Raw genomic sequence first — 25,481 nt, 5'->3', positions numbered from 1 at the left:
CTGACATTTATTGTTGGTTTGTTTTGAAGATAACTCATTTTTTTTGTCTAGTATATTCAATGATTTGCTGACTTCTTACTTGCTTGCCTTCTACTAGTCACCAGTATGGCATATGTGGTAGCAGTAATTGTTATTTATTGAATAATTACTGTGTGCTGTGCACAGTTCTCAGTATTTTACACACTTAGGATTATTTTTTTCAAAATTTATTTTATTGTATGTAGCAGCCCAGTTTTCCCAGCACCATTTGTTGAATAAACTTTCTTCGTTCATTGCATATTCTTTGCTCCTTTGTCAGAGATTAGCTGTACATAAAGCTGTGGGTTTATATCTGGGTTTTTTGTGTTTTTTTTTTTAAAAGATTTATTTATTTGTGCTTACAGAACTGGGGGATAGGCCAGAGGCTCAGGGGCAGTGAGAGTCTTCACCAGAGACAGAGTGGGGAGCAGAACAGGCAGACGACAAAGTACACTGCTGAGGGGAGCAGTGGGCGGGTCAGGAGAGGTGTGCTGCGCCCTGTGGTCACCTCTGGGGCAGGCGGGAATCGAACTCATGCGGAAGTGTCTTTAGCTTCTTAGTGCTGTGCTTTAACCCGCTGCGCCACCAGGGAGGGCCTATATCTGGGTTTTCTATTCAATTCCATTGGTCTATATGTCTATTCTTGTTCCAGTACCATGCAGTTTTATTATTATGGATTTATATTATAGTTTGAAGTCTGGAGGTATGATACCACCATTCCCTTCTTTCTTATTCAGGAGAGCCTTGGCTATTTGAGGTTTTTTTGTGGCTTCATATGAATTTCTCCAGTATTTGTTCAATTTTTTTTTGAAAAATGTTATTGAAATTTTTTTGGAATAGCATTGAATCTATAAATCGCTTTTTGGTAAGATGGCCATTTTAATAAGGTTAATTCTTCCAGTCCCAGCAATTTCACTCCTAGGTATCTACCCAAGTACACAAAAACATTAATTTAAAAGGAAACCTGCACCCCTGTATTTATTGCTGTACTATTTACAATAGGGAAGATGTGGAATCAACCCAGATGCTCAAAAATAGATGACCAGATTTAGAATATGTGGTACTTAAACACATAGAAGTGGTGAGTATTGTGATACTCAGCAATCAAAAATGATAAACTCATGCCATTTGTGGCAACATGGATAGAGCTGGAAGGAATCATGCTTAGTGAAATAAGCCCGTAAGAAAAAGAAAGATACCAGATGGTTTCACTCATAGCAGGAGTATAAGGGATCAGGAAAAAAAAAGTAATTGTAATAAATAAAAACAAACACCAACTAGAAGCTATAAGCCAGAGACATTCTATGGGGGAATAGAGGCGAACAGGATCAAAACTGGGGTGGGTAGAGTGTATGGGACTATGATGGTACATGGGTGAAGTGGGTGATGTCACATGGGTGAAGTGGTGGGAAGTCCATGGGGATTACAGCTGAGATGTACAAAATGAAGAAAGATAATACACACACACACAAGCAAACACATATAAAATTAAAAATACTTTTTATTTATTTATACATACAGAACTGGGATACAGTACAGGCCAGAGGTTTGGGGAAAGGGGATGTGAGAGGATTCACCAGAGACAGAATGGGGAAAGGAATAGGCAGATCTACTGAAATACACTGCTGTGGGGAGTCCTGCCTGAGACAGGAGAGGTCTGCTGTGCCCTGTGGATCAGCTCCCTGGCCTGTCATTGAACCCATGCTGCAGTGGCTGGCTGTAACCTGAAACTTTAACCCCTGTGCCACCAGGGAGGCCCCCACACTTGTGTTTATCAAAGAACCCTTCAGGGGGACACTGGGAGTGTAGGTAGCTTTGGGTAACCTGCTTGCTAGTACTAGCAAGAAGTGGGGACATTCTGTACTGTTGTTACAGAAAAGTGTAGACTTTAGCCATATGTTTGTATATATCACTTTAACTCTTAACCCTGTTTTCTTAGAGTGTGTGTCTTTTGGGAGATGCATTATAATAATTTCAGAAATTGAGATATCCTCTTTTTAAATTGACATATAACATTACCTGAGTTTCAGGTGTACAACATAATGATTCATTGTTTGTATGAAGTGATTACCACAGTAAGTCTAATTAACATCCATCAGTAAGTCTAATTAACATCCAGTAAGGCTAATTAACATACATGGTTATAACTTTTTTCTTGTGGTAAGAACTTTTATGATCTACTTCTAGGTGGTTTTCAGATATATGGTATAGTATTTGAACTATAGTCACTGTACTTTTCACCGCCAGGGCATACTTATTTTATAATTAGAAGCTTATGCCCATACTCCATTACCTGTACCTGGCACCCCAAATTTGTTTCGTATCGTTGAGCTTAGGTGGGTGTTGCTTTTTAGATTCCAGATATAAGTAAGATTGCATGGCATTTGTCTTTCTCTGTATGATTTCTTTCACTTAGCATACTGCCCTCAGGGTTCGTTCATGTTGTCACATGGTCTTTCTTTCTTTCTTTTTTTTTTAAAAGATTTATTTATTTGTGCATACAGAACTGGGGTACAGACCAGAGACTCAGGGGTGGCGAAAGACTTCACCAGAGACAGAGTGGGGAACAGAACAGGCAGATCGACGAAGTACACTGCTGACGGGAGCAGTGGGCGGGTCAGGAGAGGTCTGCCCCGCCATGTGGTCACCTCCGGGGCAAGCGGGAATCGAACTCATACGGAAGTGGTTTCAGCTTCTTATTGCAGTGCTTTAACTTGCTGCGCCACCAGGGAGGGCCTCTTTTTCAATGACTGCATGTTATTATTTGTGTATATGTGTGCCTGTGTCACATTTTCTTATTTGTTCATCAGTCACTGGGCACTTAGATTGTTTCCATAGCTTGGCTATTATAACTAACACTGCAGTGAACATGGGTATATGTGTATATTTTTTCCTTTGTAAATTTCATAAAATATATTCACTATATCATCTTTTCATTTTTGTACAATATATTGTTTCCCTGTGAAATTTCCACTACCAATTCACCCATGCACCGTCACCATAATCCCTTGTTCTCTTCCTACCCCTGTCCTGTTTGGTCTCTTGCCTCCTCCCCTACAGAATGTCTCTGATCTATAGTTGCCTGATGATTTTGATTTTTTTACTTTATTATAGTTACTTTTTTTCCTTATTCCTTTTTTGTTTTATCTACATTCCTCTTATAAGTGAGACCATTCAATATTTTCCTTTTTCTTTATGGCTTATTTCACCGAGCATAATCCCTTCATCCAGCTCCATCCATGTTGCGGCAAAGGGCGTGAGTTTATCCTTTTGATTTGCTGAGTGATATTCCATTGTGTATATATACCACATCTTCTTGATCCAGTCATCTATTTTCAGGCATCTGGGTTGCTTCCATAGCTTACTTATTGTAAATTGTGCTGCAGTAAACATAGGGGTATATATCTTTTTGAAGTCATGTTTTTGTTCCCTTTGTATACAGAGCCAGAAGTGAAATCATATTGTAGTTCTAATTTTAGTCTTTTGTGTAAGCTTCATATGGTTTCCATAGTGGCTACACTAACAATGTATAAGAATTTCTTTTTCTCCATAACTTCACCAACAGTTGTGTTTTTTGTCTTTGATATGTGTCAGTCTCATGATGTGAGATGATATTTCATTGTGGTGAGATGATATTTCATTTAACTTGCATTTCCTTATTAAGTGATAATGAACACTTTTTTCTCATGCTTGTTGGACATCTGAGAATTTCTTTCAAAAACTATGTATTATATTGTCAATTTTTTTTTGGTTAATGAATTGTGTGCATTCTTTATATATTTGGATATTAACTGCCAACCAGAATTATTATTTGTGAATATTTTCTCCTGTTCGGTGCTTTGCTTTTTCATTTTACTGATTGTTTCCTTTCTATGTAGCAGCTCACTAGTTTAATGTAATCCCACTTGTATTTTTACTTTTTTTGCATTTGCATCTGGTATCAATCCAAAAAGTTGTTGCCAAGACTGTGTCAAGGAATTTACCCTATATTTTCTTCTAGCTATTTTATGGTTTCTTCTAGCTATTTTATGTTCAAGTCTTTAATCAACATGGTGAATTAAAGAAATTCCTTTTTATGACCTTTTAATTGGAAAACAAAACTCTGGGCTTTTTATGATACAGAATTATTATGAATGTGGCTATAATAGTTTTTTAATCAGTGGGTTTTTTGGTTTGTTTTGGTCTCACTTTCTAGGTCCAGAAGCTGCTTTGTATGTGCCCAGTAGATTTCCATGGAATCTTCCAATTAGATGAAAGACGGAGAGATGCAGTTATTGCATTGGGCATTTTTCTTATTGAATCTGATCTTCAGGTAAGTTTTTATGAAATTATAAGTGTCTCTGCAGTGGTAAAGTGGGATATAGCAATGATTTAAATTTGTATCTGTTTAAAGTTACCTAAAGTACTATATACAAACCCAATAAACGTCATCATTTGTGGATTAAGAGAGAGTAGGTGAACATATGAGACTTATTAATATATACCTTAGAAAATTTTGTCTTTTGAACCATTGAATATATTATAGCACTTTTTAAAAAACATTTTTGTTTGGGTTTTTTTTGATGGAATGTTAAAAGTACTTTTGCAAAGTGGTTATGTGCCTTTCTGAGTATACTTGATTTTCAATCTCAGGTAAAATGCACATCAGTTGGACTCAGACCTTTTTTCTTCCAAAAGACAATGTATTAATTCCAAGTTTAATCATGCAATGTTAGGAAAATAAAGATGTTTATCTAAAAGTGTTAACTTGGGGCCCTCCCTCATGGCACAACAGGTTGGAGTGTAGTGCTTTGAAGCTAGCTGCAGTTGCTTCAGCTTGAGTTGGATCCTGGGCAGGGAGGTGCCCCACATGGCCCAGCAGACCTCTCCTGTCTCTCTCACTGCGCCCCTCAGCAGTGTACTTTGTCAGTTGGCCTGTTCTGCTCCCCACTTTGTCTGTGGTGAATCCTCTCACCACCCATCACCTCTGGCCTGTATCCCAGTTCTGTATGCATAAATAAATAAATCTTTAAAAAAGTGTTAACTTGGATGTGTTAACCTGGGAATTTTACTTCAGTAATAATATTCTTATGTTACATTTGGGAAAAATAAAAAAAAATTTAGCTTTAGAACAATATTTTGAAAATTAAATTCATTGCCTAATCAAGGCCACATGGAAAACCAAAATTGCCTGATCGAGGTTGCATGAAAAACCAAAATTAGATAAATAAACAGCATTTTATTTTAATATATTTATATATGTATATTTTTTACATCTTTTTTGGTACAATTTTTTGTACAGTTAGTTTTTTTTTTTTTTACAATGTTTGATAATCTCCTCTAAGGTGTACTGTACATAAAATTCCCATTACCAACTCACCTGTGAACCATTAATAGTCTCTTGGGCTGGTTTTGATCCCTCTCCCTCCCCATTTCCTGCTGCATATCTCCAATTTATAGTTTGCCTGCTAGTTTTGCCATTTTTTCCCCCTGACCCCTTATTTAGTTTCCTTGTGTTCCTCCTATAAGTGAAACCACCTGATATTTTTCTTTTCCTTCTGACTTATTTCACTGAGCATAATCTCTTCAGCTCCATCCATGTTGCTGTGAATGGCATGAGTTTATCTTTTTTAGATTGCTGAGTAATATTCCATTGTGTATATATACCCCCTCTTCTTGATCCAGTCATCTGATTCTGGGCATTTAGGCTGTTTCTATATCTTAGCTATTGTAAATAGTACTTCATTAAACATAGGAGTACAGATTTCCTTTCAAATTAATGTTTTTGTGTTCTTTGGGTAGATTCCTAGGAGTAGAATTGCTGGGTCATACAGTAGCTATTTTTAGTAGTTTTAGGGTCCTTTACAAATAAGCTATAATTTCTTTTTTTCTACTTATAAACATAGAAAGAAGAAAATAATTTCTCCTTTTTTATTCAACAAATCCTATTTAAACTTAAATATAAAATACAGGGAGGAAAGGAAGTTTGGAAAAAATCTGTAAGAGAAGCTACTACTGTCCAAATGTGTTTTACTTGAAACTGCCTTTGGTAAACATATAACTTGATAGATTTACTTCTAAGTGCCTAGTACTTGTATTTGACTTTTTTCCTTTTTTAAAAATTTATTTATATACACAGAACTGGGGGACAGGCCAGAGGTGAAGGGGTGGTGAGCAGACTCACCAGAGACAGAGTGGGGAGCAGAACAGGCAGATTGATAACCTATACTGGTGAGGGGAGCAGTGGTTCGGCCAGGAGAGGTCTGTCAGGCCATATGGGTCACTCACCCATATGGCCAGGAATCAAATCCATGCTAAAGTGGCTTTAGCTTAGTAGTGCTGTGCTTTAATCCACTGTGCCACCAAGGAGGACCAACCGCACGTATCTTCAGTGTATTGAAACACCAAATAGTATTCCCTTTCTCTGGAGCGCACTTACTTAATCCTTAATTGGAGAAGCTATAGTTAGGAAATAACACAAAGAGCTATTGTAATGAAGTCATGTATTGATTGACTAGTTTAGAAACCAGAAGAAAGTCATTTTTTTCATGGATTTTGGGTATAAAACTTAATGCTTAATTTGAGAGATCAAAAAAGGAAAATGAGGCAGAAAAAAAAATAGAATTAAGGATAATGGCCATGAACAGTAGAAGCATCACCAAGTTTAGAAACTGAGTTTCTCTCTAGACCAGAGGATATGATCCTGGAACCCTCTTAGGTGCTTTCTGAACCCTTCTTGCTGAAGACAGTTTTGAGTATGTCTGTACCAACAAACTTTCTCTTTGGGAGGCTCTCTCAGGTGCCAGCCCCCACAGGAGACCAAAGCACCTATCTTGTAGGCTCAGGGATAGCCTTCAGAAGACATTGTGATGGAAAGGAAAAGGGTGATGTCATGTGAATTGCATCTTTTAAATGATCAGGGTGTGAATATGCTTTGTTTTGGGCTTTATATCTGTGAAAAGCTACCAGTCACATATCTTATTAAATGCAATCTTATTGTTATTTTGTTTTATAGCACAAAGACTCTGTGGTTCCTTATCTTCTTCGACTTCTTAAAGGTCTTCCAAAAGTATATTGGGTAGAAGAAAGCACAGCTCGGAAAGGCAGAGGTAATTTTGTGCAACGTATTCCCTGAGTGTAAGGAAAATCATGTATGTTCAGTGTTGTAAGGATGCTTCTAGCTGGTTCCACTTCTGGTTGTGGCACAACTGCCTGCCTGCAGCACTATGGCCTGCACTCACTGTTGTTCAGAGCCCATGGGGAAGGCAGAAGAGAGAGGCTAACCATGCTAGCTTTTCATTGTTCTCTTAGAGTGAGCTGAAACTTTGAGACCTTTAGGAACCTTTGCTCATGACTCATTGGCCAAAATTGGGGTCATCTGCCTATCTCCAAACCAGTCTCTGTTACCCTTAGATTAATAGGCTTACTTCCTGGAGTGAAGTCAGTTCTCTGCTGCTCAGAAAGGAAGGATGAGATGAACGTTTGGGCTTAACTATAATTTTACACATATAATATGCATGTAAATAGGTCATTATAGTTTTTTGACTTTGTTACTCCAACTAAGTTTCAGCTAAACTTTGCACCTTTAGAAATGGAGAAAATTTATACATACTTATTTTTAACTTGTATTTTATTTTGGTTCACATTTATATGGGCAAAGGGAAAGTTAGCAAATTATTCTCTTACTCTGCTCCAAGGCCCTTTTCTCCTTTCCTCTTTTCTAGTCACCTTCCTTTCTTGCCTTCCCAAATATTTTGTATGGGTCTGTTGTATGCCAAGCATATACTAAAACTACTTATAATGCTGATGTTCTTGTATACTGATTTCTCAAACTGTTGGATAGAAGAAGCACAGCTCAGAAAGGCAAGTCTCCAAAATTAGCTTGGGAGACTTCTAGCATTTTAGACTCATTAAGTTTTCCTGTAATCTCCCTCTATGAGGCCTAAGGCTTTTTTATACCCACTTTTGGATATAACAGGAAGTAGGTGGCTGTAAAGAGGTGGCTTGTCCATTTTGTTGGTCCCAGTTTGTTAGGTGGGTTTTGTTAAAGATAGGTTTTGCTGTTCTTATGAACATCCTGCTTGTGCCTATATTCCTTTTGTCCTTTGGGTTTTTATCATTTCTAGTGATCTGCCTTGGTTGAAACTGATGGGCTCCAAGTTATACCTAAATACTACAAATTGAAGGACTAAATATAAAATATATAGAGGACATTGCCAAAATGTCAGCTATGTTTGTGTACCATTATTATCTAATTTGAGAATTAGATGTTGGTTCTTTTTTTTTTTTATTTCAAAACAAAGTTTTGACATTGTATTATTAGAGATATATAAATTTTCAAAAGTTTGGTAAATATTTTATTCTATTTTTTTTTTTTTAATTAAAACAGTATGACTTGTGCTTATAAACCCTAGAGCAATAGTTCTTAAACTGCCATCATGGACCATCAGCATCGCCTGGAAACTTGTCAGAAATGAAGATTTTTAGCTCACACATCAGAGCTATAAAAAAAATTCTGGGTCTGGGAAGCAGGAGTCTGTGTTTTAATAAGTCTTCCAGGTGAAATTTATGCATATTTGTTTGAGAAAAATCTGCTTCCTCTTAGAATTACAGATGCAGAAGCACAAATACAACATTCTTCTACCCTGGACTATGAATACATCCATAAATTAATAGATCACTCTGACTTTGATTAAATATTAGACATTGATTGGTTACTTAATAGTGACCAACTCTGTAAGCAGTAGCAGTTCTAACATTTTGAAGGTGCACTTACTACTTAGCTTTTGGCTAATCAGATATAGTACTCCTTTCCTAATCTTGAGCCTGACTCCTGGGACCCTTTTGGTAGAGGTTTACTAGTAGGACTGGAAAACTTATGAGGGATAGAGCAAGCCTTTGGAAAGTCTTAGTAGAAATTTCTCCATTTATTAAAATAAAGCAGAAAAGAAAGCAAATATTTAATTCAGTTTAAAGTAGTAGTAATTAGTATTTGATAGTTAGCCTCCATATACTATCTATGATATTCTATCAAGATTGGTTTCTTACTTTTATTTAGGTAGAGAATAAAAAATGGAATGGCCACCCAATTCAGTATGTATAGCCTCAGTTGAGGGGCTGTATAGCCTCAAATTGTGCGTTAACCTAGGAAGCATTTAACTTGATTGAACCACAACAGTTTATTAAAAGAAAGGTACAGCAGAACTCTCCCTGGTGGCACAATGGGTTAAAGCATAGCACTATGAAGTGCTCCAAAGCCACTGCAGCACAAGTTCAATCCTCGGCCAGGGAGCTGACCCACATGGCATGGCAGACCTCTCCTGACCAGCCCGTTGCTCCCCTCAGCAGTGTACTTTGTCAGTCTGCCCATTCTGCTCCTTCTGTTTCTCTAGTGAATCTTCTCATGGCCACCTCCCTCCCCCCACCTCTGGTATGTACACCAGTTCTGTATGCATAAATAAATAAGTCTTTAAAAAAAAAGGAAGGTACAGCAACTGTGTTAGGTTCATATCAAAGGGACAGCCACCAATCTAAACTGATCCCTTGGCAGCCCTAGTGAGGAGGGAACATACTGAATTGGGTGGCCAGTAAGTGTAGCCCAGTGCCTCATTTTTGATGATCTGATTTGTCTATTTGCCTTCCAGGTGCCCTTCCAGTTGCAGAGAGCTTCAGCTTCTGCTTGGTAACTTTGTTGTCTGATGTGGCTTATAGGGACCCTTCCCTTAGGGATGAGGTATGTGTATAGTAAATTGGTATGCATTTCTAGAAGGTCAAAAAGTAAGAAAGAGAGAGGAAGAGGGAGAGAGAGAGTAGTGACTGGATTGTTTGTGTTGATTTATTTACTGTGCTAATATAAACCTAAGAAGTATTTAATATTTGCTTATAGAGCTTTTCAGGTTACCCTGATCACTTGAATCTTACCTTGTTTAGTTTTCCCAGTAGCCCCATGAAATGGGGAGGCAAGATGGAGGCAGCTCATTTTCCTGATACTTTTGTTGGGGAATAAAGTTATTCATAGAAGAGAACTTTCTGGATTTGAAACTATATCTTTTAAGTGCCAAGATTTTATTTGCTTTAGTTTAATTTTGTTGCATATGTTACTTAAATGTATTTCATACTTTCCTCCTTTGTGGACCAAGATATGGTCATAATAAAACTTGTAATGAATCAAATTTTATTATTTTGAAAATATACTTTATATGTTGCTACCCTTGGGTCCTGCCAAGAAATGCCTGATTGCTTTGCCTATCTACTAAATTTCCCAGCTAGGATTTTGTTATTTTGTCTGTTTTTAATTTTATAAATCTCATTTCTTGATATCATATTGCAAATTCTACTGTCAATAATTCTGACATTGCACTCACTTCCATTTTCTTTCTTTAGAGTCTTAATTTATTTGTAGATTTTTTAAAGAGATAGCTAGATTTGTTAGAATCACAGGTAGTTATTTTAAAAGTTAGCAGACTCTAAATTAAGGGTTTTGTCTATCAATAGTACTTACCAAAATAGAGAGATTAACACTGAAGATGACAGAACATGTGGAGAAATTACTGTTTTTCAAGTCTTTATAGATTATTTAGCATTATCTCACCTCAGTAAAATATAAGAAATTGGACTCGGTTATAAATGAGTTTTATCAACTTCATTTTGTGTCTGCTTTCTTTATGAGTGATAGTTAAGGGAAATGAGGTGGATATAGTCTGTTGATCTTTATCAAGGCATTGGACAAATATTCTCTGCACATCCTGGAATTATGGGCTGCTATAAAACAAACAGTTTGGTTGTATATTTCCTATTGTTCAAGCAAAATGTGCCTGGTCCTTAAATGAAGATACAGAAAGCTATTTGATCTCATTTGTAGTTAACAGAAAGCTGGGAATCAAAGACCAGTGAACTGATGATGAATTAAAATTAATACTGTGAACTTTTGTAGAGGTTAGCAACTACTTAAGTAGACATAGCAGAGCTTGGGAGGAGCATTATGAGAAACGTTAAGTATTTTATTTATCCGTATGCTCATTGAGCCCATAATGTGAAGTGGCTTATGAAAAGCTAAATTACTTGACCATCCTCCAAACCCTTGGGAGTATTATTATCATTATTTTTTTGCATTTAGAAAAGCTTATTTTTACATCATTTTTCATGTATTAATGTATTTTATCTTGAGTACCACAGCTGGATACAGTTTCAGACACATTGGACTATAGTAAAATGAAAAGCAGGCAGTCAACATTGTAAAGGATTTGTAATCATAGAGAATGGTGGAGAGAACTGGGGCTATTGAGCTTTATAAAGAGATTTGGGTGCCTAAAACCTCTTTCTGGATGTGGAAGAGGGAACAGCACCAAGGACCAGTGGGTACAAGCCCCAGGACATTGGCAACATTGGCCCAGAGTTAGGAGGAACTCTGAAACAGTGCAGAAAGGAGGGTTTCTGTCCTTGTGAGACCAACAGATTGGCTTCTCAGAACTGTCAAGTGGGGAGTTATAGATGAAATACAGAGATGGGCAAGATGTCTAAACCTGCTTCTTATTCTGAATTAATTTTGTGATATTTATCTGATTTTGTTTGTGAGTTTGCTTTTCTGTTTCCTTGATTAATACAGATTCTAGAGGCACTTTTACAAGTTATGCATGTCCTTTTGGGAATGTGTCAGGCCTTGGAGATTCAAGAAAAAGGTATGATTATAAAATCAAGTCTTTAAAAAGATTTTCTGTGAGTCCTTCCTGGCTTTTTTTGTCTTTTCTGTTCTTTATTACCTTTGTACCTGAAGGATGAAAATGTTCCTATATTAGATTGCCAATCTACATGTTAGTTAAAAGGCTACATGAGATTCATGTACACAGCTTTTCTACTTGAGTGCTGGGTGGCCTTGGGCAAGTTACCGCACCCTTCTGGGCCTTAGTTTCTTCAAGTATACCTTGTCTGTCTGACTTCAAAAGTCATTTTCCCTCTAGTACAAGACTACTACAATAAGAATATTGTTTAAGTATAGTAAAGATGTCTGATAGTAGTGAATTAGCTGTACTATTGATCAGGATGTGCCATGAATAGAGCAGGAACTCCCAAAGAGAGTATCTTTGTGTGATGAAGACATGGTTTGAAGTTAATGACAGATTGAAAATATTATCAGTCAACCTTTGAGGTCGACCTGTTGCTGTGACTTATTCTGACTGTTCAGATCCTTTAGTGGATAGATTGTGAGAGGTGAGCCAGCATTACAAGCTGCTACAGTATGGCTCTAACAGGTAATGTTCTGCTGTCATAACTTTCTCACTTTTTCTCCTAGAATACCTGTGCAAATATGCAATACCATGCCTGATAGGAATCTCACGAGCATTTGGGCGTTACAGCAATACCGAAGAGTCTCTCCTCTCAAAACTCTTTCCCAAAGTCCCTCCTCATTCCCTCTGCGTCCCAGAAGAACTGGAAGGTGTTCGAAGGCGGTCCTTCAATGACTTCCGTTCCATCCTCCCAAGCAATTTGCTGACAGTGTGTCAGGAAGGCACTTTGAAGAGGAAGACTAGCAGTGTGTCCAGCATTTCTCAGGTGTCGTAGCTCCTGGGAAGAAGGCAGAGAAGAGATCTTGTTAAGTGCTTAAATGAAGAAATCCCACTTGTGTGTAGTTTGAGGAAACTTGCAAAACATTAAAGATTTTCACTAGAATACTCTAATATAAAGACTTTCTTTTTAAGATTTATGGGTGATTTCAGCTTCTAGTCATGAAATAATTTGTTTCACACCAGTTCGGTGCCAAACTGTTCTGAGTGGTAGAGTTGGACTCTTAAGAAGTACATAACTGAGAAAGATAAAGACAGGAAACACAGAATAATTCAGTTAGGTAATCAAGCATAAAATTTACTGACTAGACCAAAGAATTTAGTGATATAGAGAATGCTGTAGCTATAGTGGGCTTTAGGGAGGGATTGAGGCTTGAACTAGGTTTTGAAGTACAACATTGGGCTGGCAGAAAGACCCATGTCTAAGAAGAATCTGACTGAGTTTGAATGGCCTTTTTGATCTGTAAGTGTGGTTGTGTGTTTCAGATCAGTCCAGAACGTGGGATGCCCCCACCCAGCTCTCCTGGAGGATCTGCTTTTCACTACTTGGAGTGTGAGTTTCACCTTTCTGCCAGACAGAAAGTCTGACAGCAGACACACAGACACTGCTTATGATGTTAGGGACGCTAAACTAGTATTCTGCTGTCTTGCCTCTAGAGTGTCAAGCTTTTATAAAGCACATATTTTCTACTTTATTTAAACTTTTTATACTTCAAGCATAGGAGGAAAAGTATAAAGTAATATACAGACCACCCGCCCCCCCGTCATACCTGCCATTAGAATTTTCATTTGTAGACATGTGATAGCACTGGTTTTCAGGTAGAAATACTAAAGTACTGATGGTAGGTCCTTTTTTTTTAAGGTCACTAGGCATAAAGATATTAAAGTAGTGGTGATATTACAAGTAATACTTTTCTATAGAGCTTTACTGTTCACAAAGGACTTTCTTATAACTTAATGAATTTGATTCATAAGACAGCCCTGTGCAGTGTTAAAATTGCTTTCACCTTATCATTGAGGGAAGTAAGATTGTCAATAAGTGATAGAAAGTTGGGATGTGGAAAAGCTAGAATTTGGTGCCTCATCATGCCATCTGCTCGATTTGCTGATGATGCTAATTGCTAAAAGAGCATTTTTCAAGAAGATCTTCAAAGATGTGAGGAATTAAAAAGAAAGGATAAGAGGACTATATTTGAACACAAATGTGAGTGACTTTGCAGTATCTTTAAGCTATGTGAGAATGTAGCATATGTCACGGTCTGTATGTTAGAATGTAAACACCAAGTTCACTCACTGAAAATGCTGCCTCCAGAGAGAACCTCTTGTCATAGAATATGTCCTTAAGCTTTGAACCACCCCTTTACCACCTGCCTTCCTTAGGAGCATCTGAGGACAGCCATGATGTGACACTGAATCTTATAAATAGCTATTCACCTACTCTCGGTGCTCAGAAGACCCTGTCAGTCATGGCTCTCCTCTGAGCACTTCTAGTAAATGCCCAGGTGCAGATTGACTGGGAGCTTCTTTCAGCAGATGCAATTAAACATTACCCTGAGTTAGCCTCTCTCCTGTAGGAGTGTATTAGACAAACAACTTTCTAACTCAAGTGCACCTCATGGTCCTGGAGATAAACAGGACATTTTATCACCCACCTTCGTACTTGCATGCCTCCTGCCTCTCTCAGACTGCCTTTCTTTTCAGTCCCTCTTATATCGTGGTATAAGAAAAATTTTTTAAAGTATTAAATTGTGAAAGCTCAAATCTGATTGCTTAATTTTCTGCTTAAAAACTTTAGTGAACAACCATCCTTGTCCCCCATATATAATCCCAAGTCTGAGATCCTTAATTCCTGCAGGGGCTGTCTTTTGCCTCCACCCATGCCTACCACATGCTGACTCAGCTACAGATGGTTTTGTCCTTGTTTTGTGGCGTCTTATCTAGGCGATGCCTTCAGATCATTAACTTATTTTCTTTTATACTATTACATTTAAAAAAATACCAAAATTATGTATCTTTTTTTTTAAGATTTATTTATTTGTGCATACAGAACTGGGGTACAGGCCAGAGGCTCAGGGGCGGCGAGAGGCTTCACCAGAGACAAAGCGGGGAACAGAACAGGCAGATCGAGGAAGTACACTGCTGAGGGGAGCAGCGGGCGGGTCAGGAGAGGTCTGCCACACCATGTGGTCACCTCCGGGGCAGGCGGGAATCTAACTCAAGCGGAAGCGGCTTTAGATTCTCAGTGCTGTGCTTTAACCCGCTGTGCCACCAGGGAGGGCCCAAAATTATGTATTTTTAATCTATAGAATATGATGGCCCCTGAGATATATAAATATGTATCGATAGATGTATCTATGTAGCTCAGTAAAATGACCACATAGCAAATTAATATATCCATCTCATTTTTGGTGATGAGAACACCTGAAATTGTTAGTATATTTGCAGGATTCAGAGGAGGAGAGTTAACTATAGTCATCATGCTATACTTGAGATCTCTAGGCTCATCCTACATAACATTGTTGTTCATTTTGACCATTATCTCCCCATTTCTTCCACCTCCCCAATCTTGATAACCACTATTTATTCTGCTCCTATGTATTTGAAGTTTTTTCATTCTCTTAAAAGTGAGATCAGGCAGTTTCTGTCTTCTGTTTATGGCTTAATTCCTTTACTGTAATGTCCTTTAGTTTCAACCACATTGTTGCAAATAGTAGGATTTCCTTTTTAGAAGACAGAATAAGTGTCACTATACATATGTGTATCTATCTAGATAGTCTCTCTCTCATACATACACACACCACACACACACATACACACCCCTCCTTATCTGTTTCCCCTCCAACTTTGGTCTCTTCCCTCCTTCTTTGTTTGTTTCCTTCCTCATGATCATTTATTTTGTTGACCTCCAGTGTCTCAAATCCTTTCAGCATTATCACTGAGCCCTTCGATATAAGTTCCCAACTTGCTCTCTTTGGACATATCCACTGTTAGATTAGCAGAGCATCACCAGCATGGAAGAACTGTACACCAAACTTTTACACAGAGTAAATTTAGCTTTGCTTTTTTTGTCCTCTCATGCTTTAGAAAGCCATAAAGAGTCTTTATAGATTGATATTATTTGTCACTTCTGTAAAAATAACACAAACTTATTTTCTGTTTATAGCCTGTCATAATTTTGAAAAAATGGATTTTCAAATAATTATATACTTTGAAATTTCTAACAATACACATTTTCATTATAATTTTGGTGATAAAATATCCCTTGGGTCCTGTGACCCTCAAATTTTCAACTCTCTCAGCATTTAAAAGGAAATCACATCTGTTTTATTTTCTCTTTCCAACATGTTATATTGTTTGGATTAAAAATACTGGGAAATGATTAGATCTGAGCTTTTAACCTGTAACAACCAAGTGAGAAGTGTCACTCCCAAAGGATCTGCAATCTAGCCTTGATGTCTAAATTTAAAGACAAAAAGGAATTGAAGTATAAACAAATGCAAAATATATGCCTTTGTTGGTTATTGAAAGAATCAATTTGAAGTATCCTTGACATTATGATATTATGCTGAATATCTCTTTTTATTCCCGTCAGTGTCTTACTTGCCTGATGGGAGTGCCCTGGAACCTGATTACTACTTTTCTACCATCAGCTCCAGCTTTTCAGTTTCTCCTCTTTTCAATGGCATCACCTATAAGGAATTCAGTATTCCACTAGAAATGCTTCGGGAACTCTTAAACTTGGTAAGTAGAGTAATGTGTATAAACATTATGTCTGTATCAGCCAGTACACTTGCTAGTGGCACAAGGTTTTATTTTATTTTTTTAAAGAAAAGCTAAGTGTTTTCGGTGTCCCAAAGTACAGCTTGATAGTTATAAGTTTTTGGGTTAAAGAAGGAAGAGTAACATTCATGGGGTCATTTTGTAATTCTTTTCTCATCTGTAGCAACCCTGCAAGGGAGGCAACCATGCATGCCCATTTTAGAGGTTAGGAATCAGTATCAAGCATATCAAGGATTTGCATGCCAGGACCAGGGCATGCCCAGCACTTAGCTCAGGGAGCTTTACCATAAGACAATGCATTTGACCTCATTCAGGGAATGCTGTATTTGAATTAAATACCAAACTTCATTTTTCCTTATTTGGCTACTTTTGGATGATCTCTGAGGTGACATCAGAGAAGATATTGGTCTCATTCCTTAAATGGACAGGTCTTTGGTTCAGGGGCCCTGAGTTGTTATGATTGAGCTGAGATGTTTCAAGACAGATTCAAGTGTAGAGTGATAAAGATGATATCATCAGGCATAGGCTCAAAAGATTGAACTTTCTGTTTTGGAAAGTATATGAGGGAAAGAGAAGTATACCTCTGAAAATGCGAAGCATCTGCTGAAGGAGAGTATCACATTCCCTCTGTGTGGAGTGTGCCTAGAAATCACTCAAAGAGAATGACTTTAGGCTAAAGACATTAAAACATAGGTGATAACTACTGAGGGTAGAACCATAATGAACTACTTAATAGTAAAGTTTGCTTTTGAAATTGCTATCAAAAAGGAAAACGATCCCTAACCTGTTTCTTACTGTTAGAATCCCAGAGGGAGGGCCTGGGAGACCCATGATTAATGTCATGTCAGAAATGCTAATTGAAGACTGTATGTTTCAGATCCCTTTTGGGGGGAATTATTTTTTCCAGTCTGTCTTAACTTTTTGGGTTAGGTTTTCTATGCAGTTATCATTTTTTGTATATCTTAAAAGTAGTACTACAAATAGAGAGGTGGGCAGTTTTACTGGGTAGTTCTGCAGCTGAACCAAATGTGGTACTGTATCAAATGCAGGGGAAATAATTTCTCTATTGTCAATTTTAAACATCTGATTGCAGTTTGAGTGCTTGGAAGACATAATGTATCAGGCCTGGGAGGAGGGTGGAACCAGAAAATGCTAATGCCCGAGGACTTGACTGTGAAAGTGTCCTTGACATCTGAGAAGGGGGTTGGGTGAATGTCAGTGATACTTGGAGTCTGAACACTTTCACATCCTGGAAATGGAAAACTATCATTTGAAGAATTTGATGCCATTTCTGTTTTATATCAATCCAATCTTTTAGTAAGGAAAACAGTTTCTAGGGATGACATAATTAAGGGTATTTTTTTTTAAAGATTTATTTATTTATGCATACAGAACTGGGGTACAGGCCAGAGGTGCATGGGCGGTGAGAGGATTCACCAGAGACAAAGTGGGGAGCAGAACAGGCCGACTGACAAAGTACACTGCTGAGGAGAGCAGCAGGCGGGTCAGGAGAGGTCTGCCACGCCATGTGGGTCATCTCAGGGGTGGGGGTTGAACTCATGCTGAAGTGGCTTTGCTTCTTAGTGCTGTGCTTTAACCCACTGTGCCACCAGGGAGGGCCCCATAAAAGGACATTATTTGTGTGTATAGTTTGATATGTAGCCACAGTGGATATGTTGTTGACCTATTATTTCTATAACATTTTTTACCACCTGGTTTTATCCACAAGCATGATTTATTCTTTAGTAGAAGGAGCTGTTATTTCTGCCTTATACTAGGTTTGTCAGATGCCTCATGAGGTTATATTTTACCTTCTAGGTGAAGAAGATTGTTGAAGAGCCTGTTCTCAAATCCTTGGATGCAGTTGTAGCCAGTGTGATAGAGGTATGTCTCTCCTGAAGGCACCACAGTGAGAACAACCTGGTTTGAATATCTGTGTGGAGAGAGCAGAAGAGTTTGGTTGGGGGCCTGAGGGGAAAGGGTTTGGCTGTGAGTTTTTAGCTTAACTTTCTCAGTCCCAAGAATGACAGCACACATTAGGGGTGAGAGCTTGCTGTGTGCTGGGCTATTAAATGTATTATTTCACACTGCCCTTGAGCAACAGAACAGTCAATGTTCCATTTCACAATAAAGGAGAGAGGCTCAGGGGGATTAACCATGTCACTCAGTAACTGTGGGAGCCATTTTGACCTGGGTCCTTTGGCTCTGGAACCTGTGCTTTTATCTTCTTGCTTTCTTGGTGTTTCTAAAGCTGGCTCAGTATATACACTTCTTCCTAGGTATGTACAAGCCTTGACTTTTATGTGTAAAAAGTGTATACATGGAAACTTCTGTTCTCAGTGAATTAAGAAGCAAAGCCTACAGCATTATTCATAAAATCATTAAATGTTGGTTCCTGTAGTTTCTCAAAATCTCAGGGAGTATTTGGATTAATCCTTCTTTGAGTTAAGATCCAGAGAGTTTGCCATTTGACAGGCTGATGACTGCCACAGCTGTTTGCAGGACCTAGATAACCATGTCATGTTTGGCGTTTTATCTCTCTGATTATGAGAAATAACAGTGCCTGGTACCTCAGCTCAGCAGTGAAGTGGGGATGGACTTTCCTGTGCTGCAGACAATGTCTTTCCCTGCCCTGAATTTTCTCCCAGTGAGCTGTGTTGAACATTAGGTATATGTGCAGGGTGTGGTTACCTTTTGGTTGGTTTTTGACTGAGCAGCAGATTGAATTTCCCAGGTTGCAGTCTGGCACTTCCTAAACTGTGTGTAATGTAAATGACTAATGTGGGTCTTGGCATGAAAGATACAGCAAGGTCCAGAGGAATTTCTGTGCTGTGGTCATGTGCTTCTGCCTCCCCTGCAGGTCAACCCCAGTGCTGACCTCTTCTACACCACGTTCAGCGACCCGCTCTACGTGGCCATGTTCAAGATGTTACGCGATACTCTCTATCACATGAAAGGTGAGGACTGTGTACATGTGTGTCAGTGAGTCACTGTCCCAGGTCTGCATTCTTTCAGCTGGTGCCCCTTAAAAAAATATGAGCAATGTGGTCACATTACTGAAAAATCTGTCTGTGATAGTGTGTAACTAGTGCCATCCATGATGACTTTCTTGGTGGATTACTTCTTGAGGTGTTTTTTTTTTTTATCACATAGATGTATTTTGTGTTTGTTGTTACACAGTTTATCATGTCTACTTTAGTCATTTTATAGTTTAAAAGTAGGAAAATGAGGCATTCGTAATCTTACAACTCAGAGATGATATCTCAGTCTCTCTCTCTCTCTCATACACACACACACACACACAAAGTTGAACATTTCTTTCCAGTCTTTGTGCACTTGTGCACTTTTTTTTTTTAAAGATTTATTTATACATAAAAGAACTATGTTACAGGCCAGAGATGTGGGGACAGGGGCTGGTGAGAGGATTCACCAGAGACAGAGTAGGAAGCAGAACAGGTAGATCAACTGAAATATACTGCTGAAGGGAAGCAGCTGGCGAGACAGGAGAGGTTGCTGCACTGTGTGGGTTGGGGATCGAACTGGTGGTGCAGTGGCTGTGGATAGATTCATAGTGCTGGAACTTAACCCTTTGCATCCAAGGAGACCCCTTTTTTGTGCACTCTGAAATATGTTTTCTGCTCTTTATTATGTTATTGAACATTGTTCATAAATATATGTTTTGATTCCCATATAATGTTTTGTCTTGGGGGGATATACTATACTCTAAGTTGTTATTTTCCTAATCAGATTCTTAGGGTTCCTGGAAGCTGAGTCTAATTGGGGCTACAGCAGGAGTAGGTTCACTCAGGTGGGCAGCAGGGTGTACCTGGATCCTCCTGGAGCCCTGACCCACTCTTCCCACTTGAGCTGCTTTTTGTCCATTTTCTTGGTTCTCTGTCTGTCTCAGTGGTTTTCCTGAGTCTAAGGGGTAAAAGTTGTTGTTGTTTTTTTTAAGACTTATTTATTTTGCATACAGAACTAGGGTGGCACAGGGGTGATGATGTTCATCAGAGACAAGAGTAGGGAGCAGAACAGGCAAATCGACGAAATACACTGCTGAGGGGAGTAGTAGGCAGGTCAGGAGAGGTCTGCTCCACCATGTGGATCATCTCTGGGACAGGCGGGAATCAAACTCATGCTGAAGTGGTCATAGCTTACTTGCAATGCTGTGTTCTAACCCACTGCACCACCAGGGAGGGCTCTAAGGGTAATAGTTTTTAAAAGCCACAAACTCTGGGTGCTTGGAAGACTTAGCCCTGAAGGCAGGGAATTTTCTTTGGGTTACAACCAATTTTTCCTTTCTCTAATAGCTGGTAATCTTTTTTTTTAAGATCATAAGTGACTTACTATTCTCTTAAAAAATTATATATATTTTACATTATTGTTCATTTTTGTACATAGAATTTCTACCACCAGTTCCCCTGGGCAACCATCACCATAAGTCCCTTGTACTCTTCTTGCCCTTGTTTTGACTCCTTTTCCTTCACCTCCCCTGCAGAATGTTTCAGTTGCCTGTTTATTTTTGTTTTATTTTTTTATTATTAGTTTTCCCCCGATCCCTTATTTGGTTCCCCTATATTCTTCCTCTAAGTGAAACTTTCCAATATTTTTCTTTTTCCTTCTGACTTATTTCACTGATCATAATCCTTTCCAGCTCCATTCATAATTCTGCAAGTGGATGAGTTTATCTTTTCTGATTGCTGAGTAATAGTCCATTGTGTACAAACACCACATCTTGATCTAGTCATCTATTTTGGGGCATTTGGGTTATTTTCATGTCTTACCTAGTATAAATAGTGCTGCAATAAACATAGGAGTGCAGATATCCTTTTGAATTAATGTTTTTGTGTCCTTTGGGTAGACCCTGATGAGTGGAATTGCTGGGTCATATGGTAGCTCCATTTTTAGTAGTCTGAGAAACCTCCACACAGCTTTCCATAGTGGTTGGGCCAATTGCATTCCCACCAGCAGTGTAGCAGAGTTCCTTTTTCAGCACATCCTCACCAACATTTGTTGTTGCTAGTTTTTTTTTACACCATTTTCAATGGTGTAAAGTGGTATTTCATTGTGGTTTTGATTTGCATTTTCTTGATTATATGTGATATTGAACATTTTTTCATATAAAAACCGATAGTCTTGTAAAATAAAGATTATCTCACCAAAGTATTACCTTTTACTAATTGGACCAATTCCAGTAAAGAAACATCCCAACTTAAGCATTTTATATATTCACATTTTAGTATATTGATGATTTAATGTTGATGGTGCAAGGAAAGCTTTGTACATACAAGCTCTTCATAGCTGGTGTTCTTGGAGTCACTGTTGCCAGCAGGAGGCATGCACTCCTTGAATTTTTGTTATAGAGAAACAGTGCCAGTCACACCTACATTTTGGTGTAGTTTTATTTCCAGCTGTGATTCTCACTCTTTTTTCCTATAGACCTCCCTACCTCCTTTGTGAAGGAGATCCATGATTTTGTGCTGGAGCAGTTCAACATGAGCCAGGGAGAGCTTCAGAAGATTCTGCATGATGCTGACCGGATCCACAATGAGCTGAGCCCCTTGAAGCTGCGCTGCCAGGCAAATGCTGCCTGTGTGGACCTCATGGTGTGGGCTGTGAAAGACGAGCAGGGTGAGCATCAGCTCCTGGTATACCTTGGACTTCAGGTGTTCAGTGCTGCAGTTGAGGAAACCAGATCTGGTAGGATGGTGCTGGTTTAGGCCGGGTGTTTTCTCCACTACTCCTTCTGGTTCTTTAGGGTTTTTTTTTTTTTTTAAGATTTATTTGTGCATACAGAACTAGGGTACAGGCCAGAGGCTCAGGGGCAGCGAGAGGCTTCACCAGAGACAGAATGGGGAGTGGAACAGGCAGATCGAGGAAGTACACTGCTGAGGGGAGCAGTGGGCGGGTCAGGAGAGGTCTGCCACACCATGTGGTCACCTCTGGGGCAGGCGGGAATGAACTCATGCGGAAGTGGCTTTAGTTTCTTAGTGCTGTGCTTTAACCCGCTGTGCCACCAGGGAGGGCCTGGTTCATTAGGTTTTGATGTGGATTAGCCTAAGCTCAGTCCTAGAATGGGAAGCATATAGCAGACCTGTGGGTGATTGCCATGCCCAATGTGGGGATGAGGGATCTCAACTAGCAGAAAACAGCAGTCACACAAGAAGGGGTTTTCACAGTAACAGGAAAGGATAAGAGATGAGGTTTCAGTTAAGGATACCAACCTCTGAACACTTCCTGGTATAACCTTTCAGTATTAATAAACCCTGCAAAAATATGCATCTGGGGTTTAGTTAAATTATTTCGTTAGTTGGTAGATGAATATTTTGTTAATAATGGGTCTGGCTAGTCACTTCATTTCTCCTCTGAACTTGAAATTAGGTGCTGAAAATCTTTGCATCAAGCTGTCTGAGAAGCTGCAATCCAAGACATCCAGCAAAGTCATCATCGCTCACTTGCCATTGCTTATCTGCTGTCTGCAGGTCAGTCTCCCTGAATTAGAGAAACTGCAATCCCATCAATAGGTTACTCTTGTGATATCATTGAGGCCATGCTTGGCATACCAGCAGCAGGTCTATGATGTTGACTGTTAGAATTTGAATTAGAGCCTGCTGTGGGTCCAATTCACCACTGAGTGAGGACTGCTGATTGCATGCTGGATTTCTATAAGGAGCGTCTAGGTACAGCTAGATCCTCCTTTGTGAGAGGCTGCCCTGTCTCTGCCACTCAGTTCCGGTGCTGCAGGTGAAGGACTGTGGCTGAGCCACAGGGCCACGTGAGGGGATATCTCCTGACCTCTGCAATGCCAACTCTGCCAAGAAGAGTAGGAGGGTCGAGCATTTCCCTGAACTGAGTGACAGGTCAACTCTGTTGCAGGGCTTGGGCCGCTTGTGTGAGAGGTTCCCGGTGGTAGTGCACTCGGTAACACCATCTCTACGGGACTTCCTTGTCGTCCCATCCCCTGTGTTGGTGAAGCTTTACAAGTGCCACAGTCAGTTTCACACAGGTAAGAGCCCCAGCCTCTAGTGTACTCTTGAGGTGTCAAGAAAAGGACCAAGAGATGTTGTGTTAGTGCAACACAGTTATGCGACTGAAAAATTATAATTGTCCTATTCTTGGGCTCATTCTTCCTTTCACCTTTTATTAGGATCCCTCTGGGTCCTAGATCTTTCCCTTCTCCCTGTCCCTCTATCACACACTCCTTCACTGCTGGAGGCCCCTCTCTATACTGCTTTCTTTGTTGCACTTCTCTCTCCATTGTAGCTTGAGTATGAATCCTAAACAGTGGGCCAAGAGTTTTTGTACACAATCTCGTTTAATCACCTACCCTTACAAGACTATTGTTAGAGTTCTGCAGAGAAGGTCGTGAGCTCAGACAAGCCTGGAACCTATAATTGTCATTAACTAGCACCTGCTGTGTGCTCAGGGCTCCAGTCCCATACTGGTCAGCCTGTCCACTGTCCAATGAAGGTAGATGTTTTTATCTTCTCCCTTCAGATGAAGAAACTCAGGCTCTGGGCTGGACAGTTGACGCACTGTCTTCAGGCCCTAGAGCAAGGCCTGGCTCTAAAGCCCTTGTTCTCCAACTTGCCCCACCCTTCCTGGCTTTGTGCACATTAGTTAGATAAACTTGAACAGAACTGTGCCTCATTTCTCAGGTCTGGGTGCATGTGGGTGCTTGCCAGAAGTTTTTAACTATTTCTTTTAAAAATTGTTGTCTTGTGTATTTGTAACCTTGTAGCTTGTTTTTCTTCATTTTGACTGAAACATGTTTATTTCATGTTTTTCTGTTTTTAGACACTTTTGTTTCCAAACTCATTTGTTTCCGAATCTTTTTAAGAGTAATTGCTTTTATTAGCAAAAAAAAAAAAGGTTAGCTATTTTATTCTGGTTTTGAATTGCAGACAGGGATAAAAGTGTAGACACTTACTTGAATTTCTGTATTTAGTTGCTGGGAATGATATAAAAATTAGTGTAACCAATGAGCATGCTGAGTCAACCCTGAGCGTCATGTCAGGCAAGAAGAGCCAGCCCTCCATGTATGAGCAGCTGCGGGACATCGCCATTGACAACATCTGCAGGTAGGCCTGTGGGACTAGAGGGGGCAGGTTCAGGTGGAGGCTACTATAAAATAAGAAATATTTGTAATTTTTTTTTTTAAATTTTTATTTATTTATTCATATGGAACTGGGTAAAGGCCAGAGATGCGGAGAGTGAGAGGATTCACCAGAGACAGAGTGGGGTGGAGAACAGTCAGATCGACGAAGTACACTGCTTAGGGGAGCAGCGGGCGGGTCAGGAGAGGTCTGCCACGCCATGTGGATCTCCTCCGGGGCAGGCGGGAATAGAACTCATGCGAAAGTGGCTTTAACTTCTCAGTGCTGTGCTTTAACCCGCTGCGCCACCAGGGAGGGCCGAAACATTTGTAATTTTTAAAAGCTTGTTTCTGATTATTCTAAACCAAAAAAGAGAAATTATTACTTACTTATTAAAAAGTAAGCCTTCTGAATCTTTGTTGATGCTGTGGTGGGTTAAAGTGCAGCACTATGAAGCTGCCTGCAGCCATTGCAGCGAGAGTTCCATCCCTCTTCTTCAGGAAGGTGATCCACATGATGCAGCAGACTTCTCCTGTCTCATCCTCAGCAGTGTATTTTAGTGGATCTACTTGTTCTGCTCCCCACTCCATCTCTGGTGAATCCTATCACCCCCACCATACCTTTGGCCTGTACCCCAGTTTTTGTATATGCATAAATAAATAAATCTTTAAAAAAAAAAAGTAAAGCTTTCTGCCTTTCCTGAACATAAAAAATGGAGAAAATTTGTACTGTGAAAAGAAAATTATTCATTGGCACATTGTTCAAAAAACACATTGTCATTTTTTAATCTTTTGTTTCATGTAATATTTGAATAAGTGAGTAGTTTTGTGTGACTTCCTGCCCTGCGCTGCCCTGGCTCTTGCTGGTGAGCTCTCATACTCATAACTCAGGAACCAAATATATTCTGATGTACATGGAAATGTGTCTTTCTGTTGGAAACTCATATTATCTCCAAAAAGGGTGTCTTTCCTCTCTTTGCACTCCAAAGTGCCCTTGCATTTCAAAGCCAGATGGAGATGGTAGCCTGGCCCTTTTCTGTCAAATACCT

The 25,481-nt window shown here is 39.3% G+C and overlaps 1 protein-coding gene across 1 annotated transcript in view; it reads left to right on the top strand.

The window, feature by feature from the left end:
* Positions 1-25,481, top strand: part of PI4KA (phosphatidylinositol 4-kinase, catalytic, alpha) — a 113,525-nt gene that overhangs the window by 25,222 nt on the left and 62,822 nt on the right. The window contains exons 2-14 of the mRNA XM_012734243.1: positions 4,214-4,330; positions 7,013-7,106; positions 9,642-9,730; positions 11,603-11,675; positions 12,287-12,546; positions 13,044-13,110; positions 16,150-16,298; positions 18,156-18,221; positions 19,198-19,294; positions 21,777-21,968; positions 22,719-22,819; positions 23,214-23,343; positions 24,286-24,418. Of these exons, the coding sequence (XP_012589697.1) occupies positions 4,214-4,330; positions 7,013-7,106; positions 9,642-9,730; positions 11,603-11,675; positions 12,287-12,546; positions 13,044-13,110; positions 16,150-16,298; positions 18,156-18,221; positions 19,198-19,294; positions 21,777-21,968; positions 22,719-22,819; positions 23,214-23,343; positions 24,286-24,418 (1,568 nt within the window). The remainder of the gene's footprint in view (positions 1-4,213; positions 4,331-7,012; positions 7,107-9,641; positions 9,731-11,602; positions 11,676-12,286; positions 12,547-13,043; positions 13,111-16,149; positions 16,299-18,155; positions 18,222-19,197; positions 19,295-21,776; positions 21,969-22,718; positions 22,820-23,213; positions 23,344-24,285; positions 24,419-25,481) is intronic.

Source organism: Condylura cristata, unplaced genomic scaffold (assembly GCF_000260355.1).
Source record: "Condylura cristata isolate star-nosed mole 26May11 unplaced genomic scaffold, ConCri1.0 scaffold00051, whole genome shotgun sequence".
Lineage (NCBI taxonomy): Eukaryota > Metazoa > Chordata > Mammalia > Eulipotyphla > Talpidae > Condylura > Condylura cristata.
This window is presented reverse-complemented; position numbering and strand designations above follow the sequence as displayed.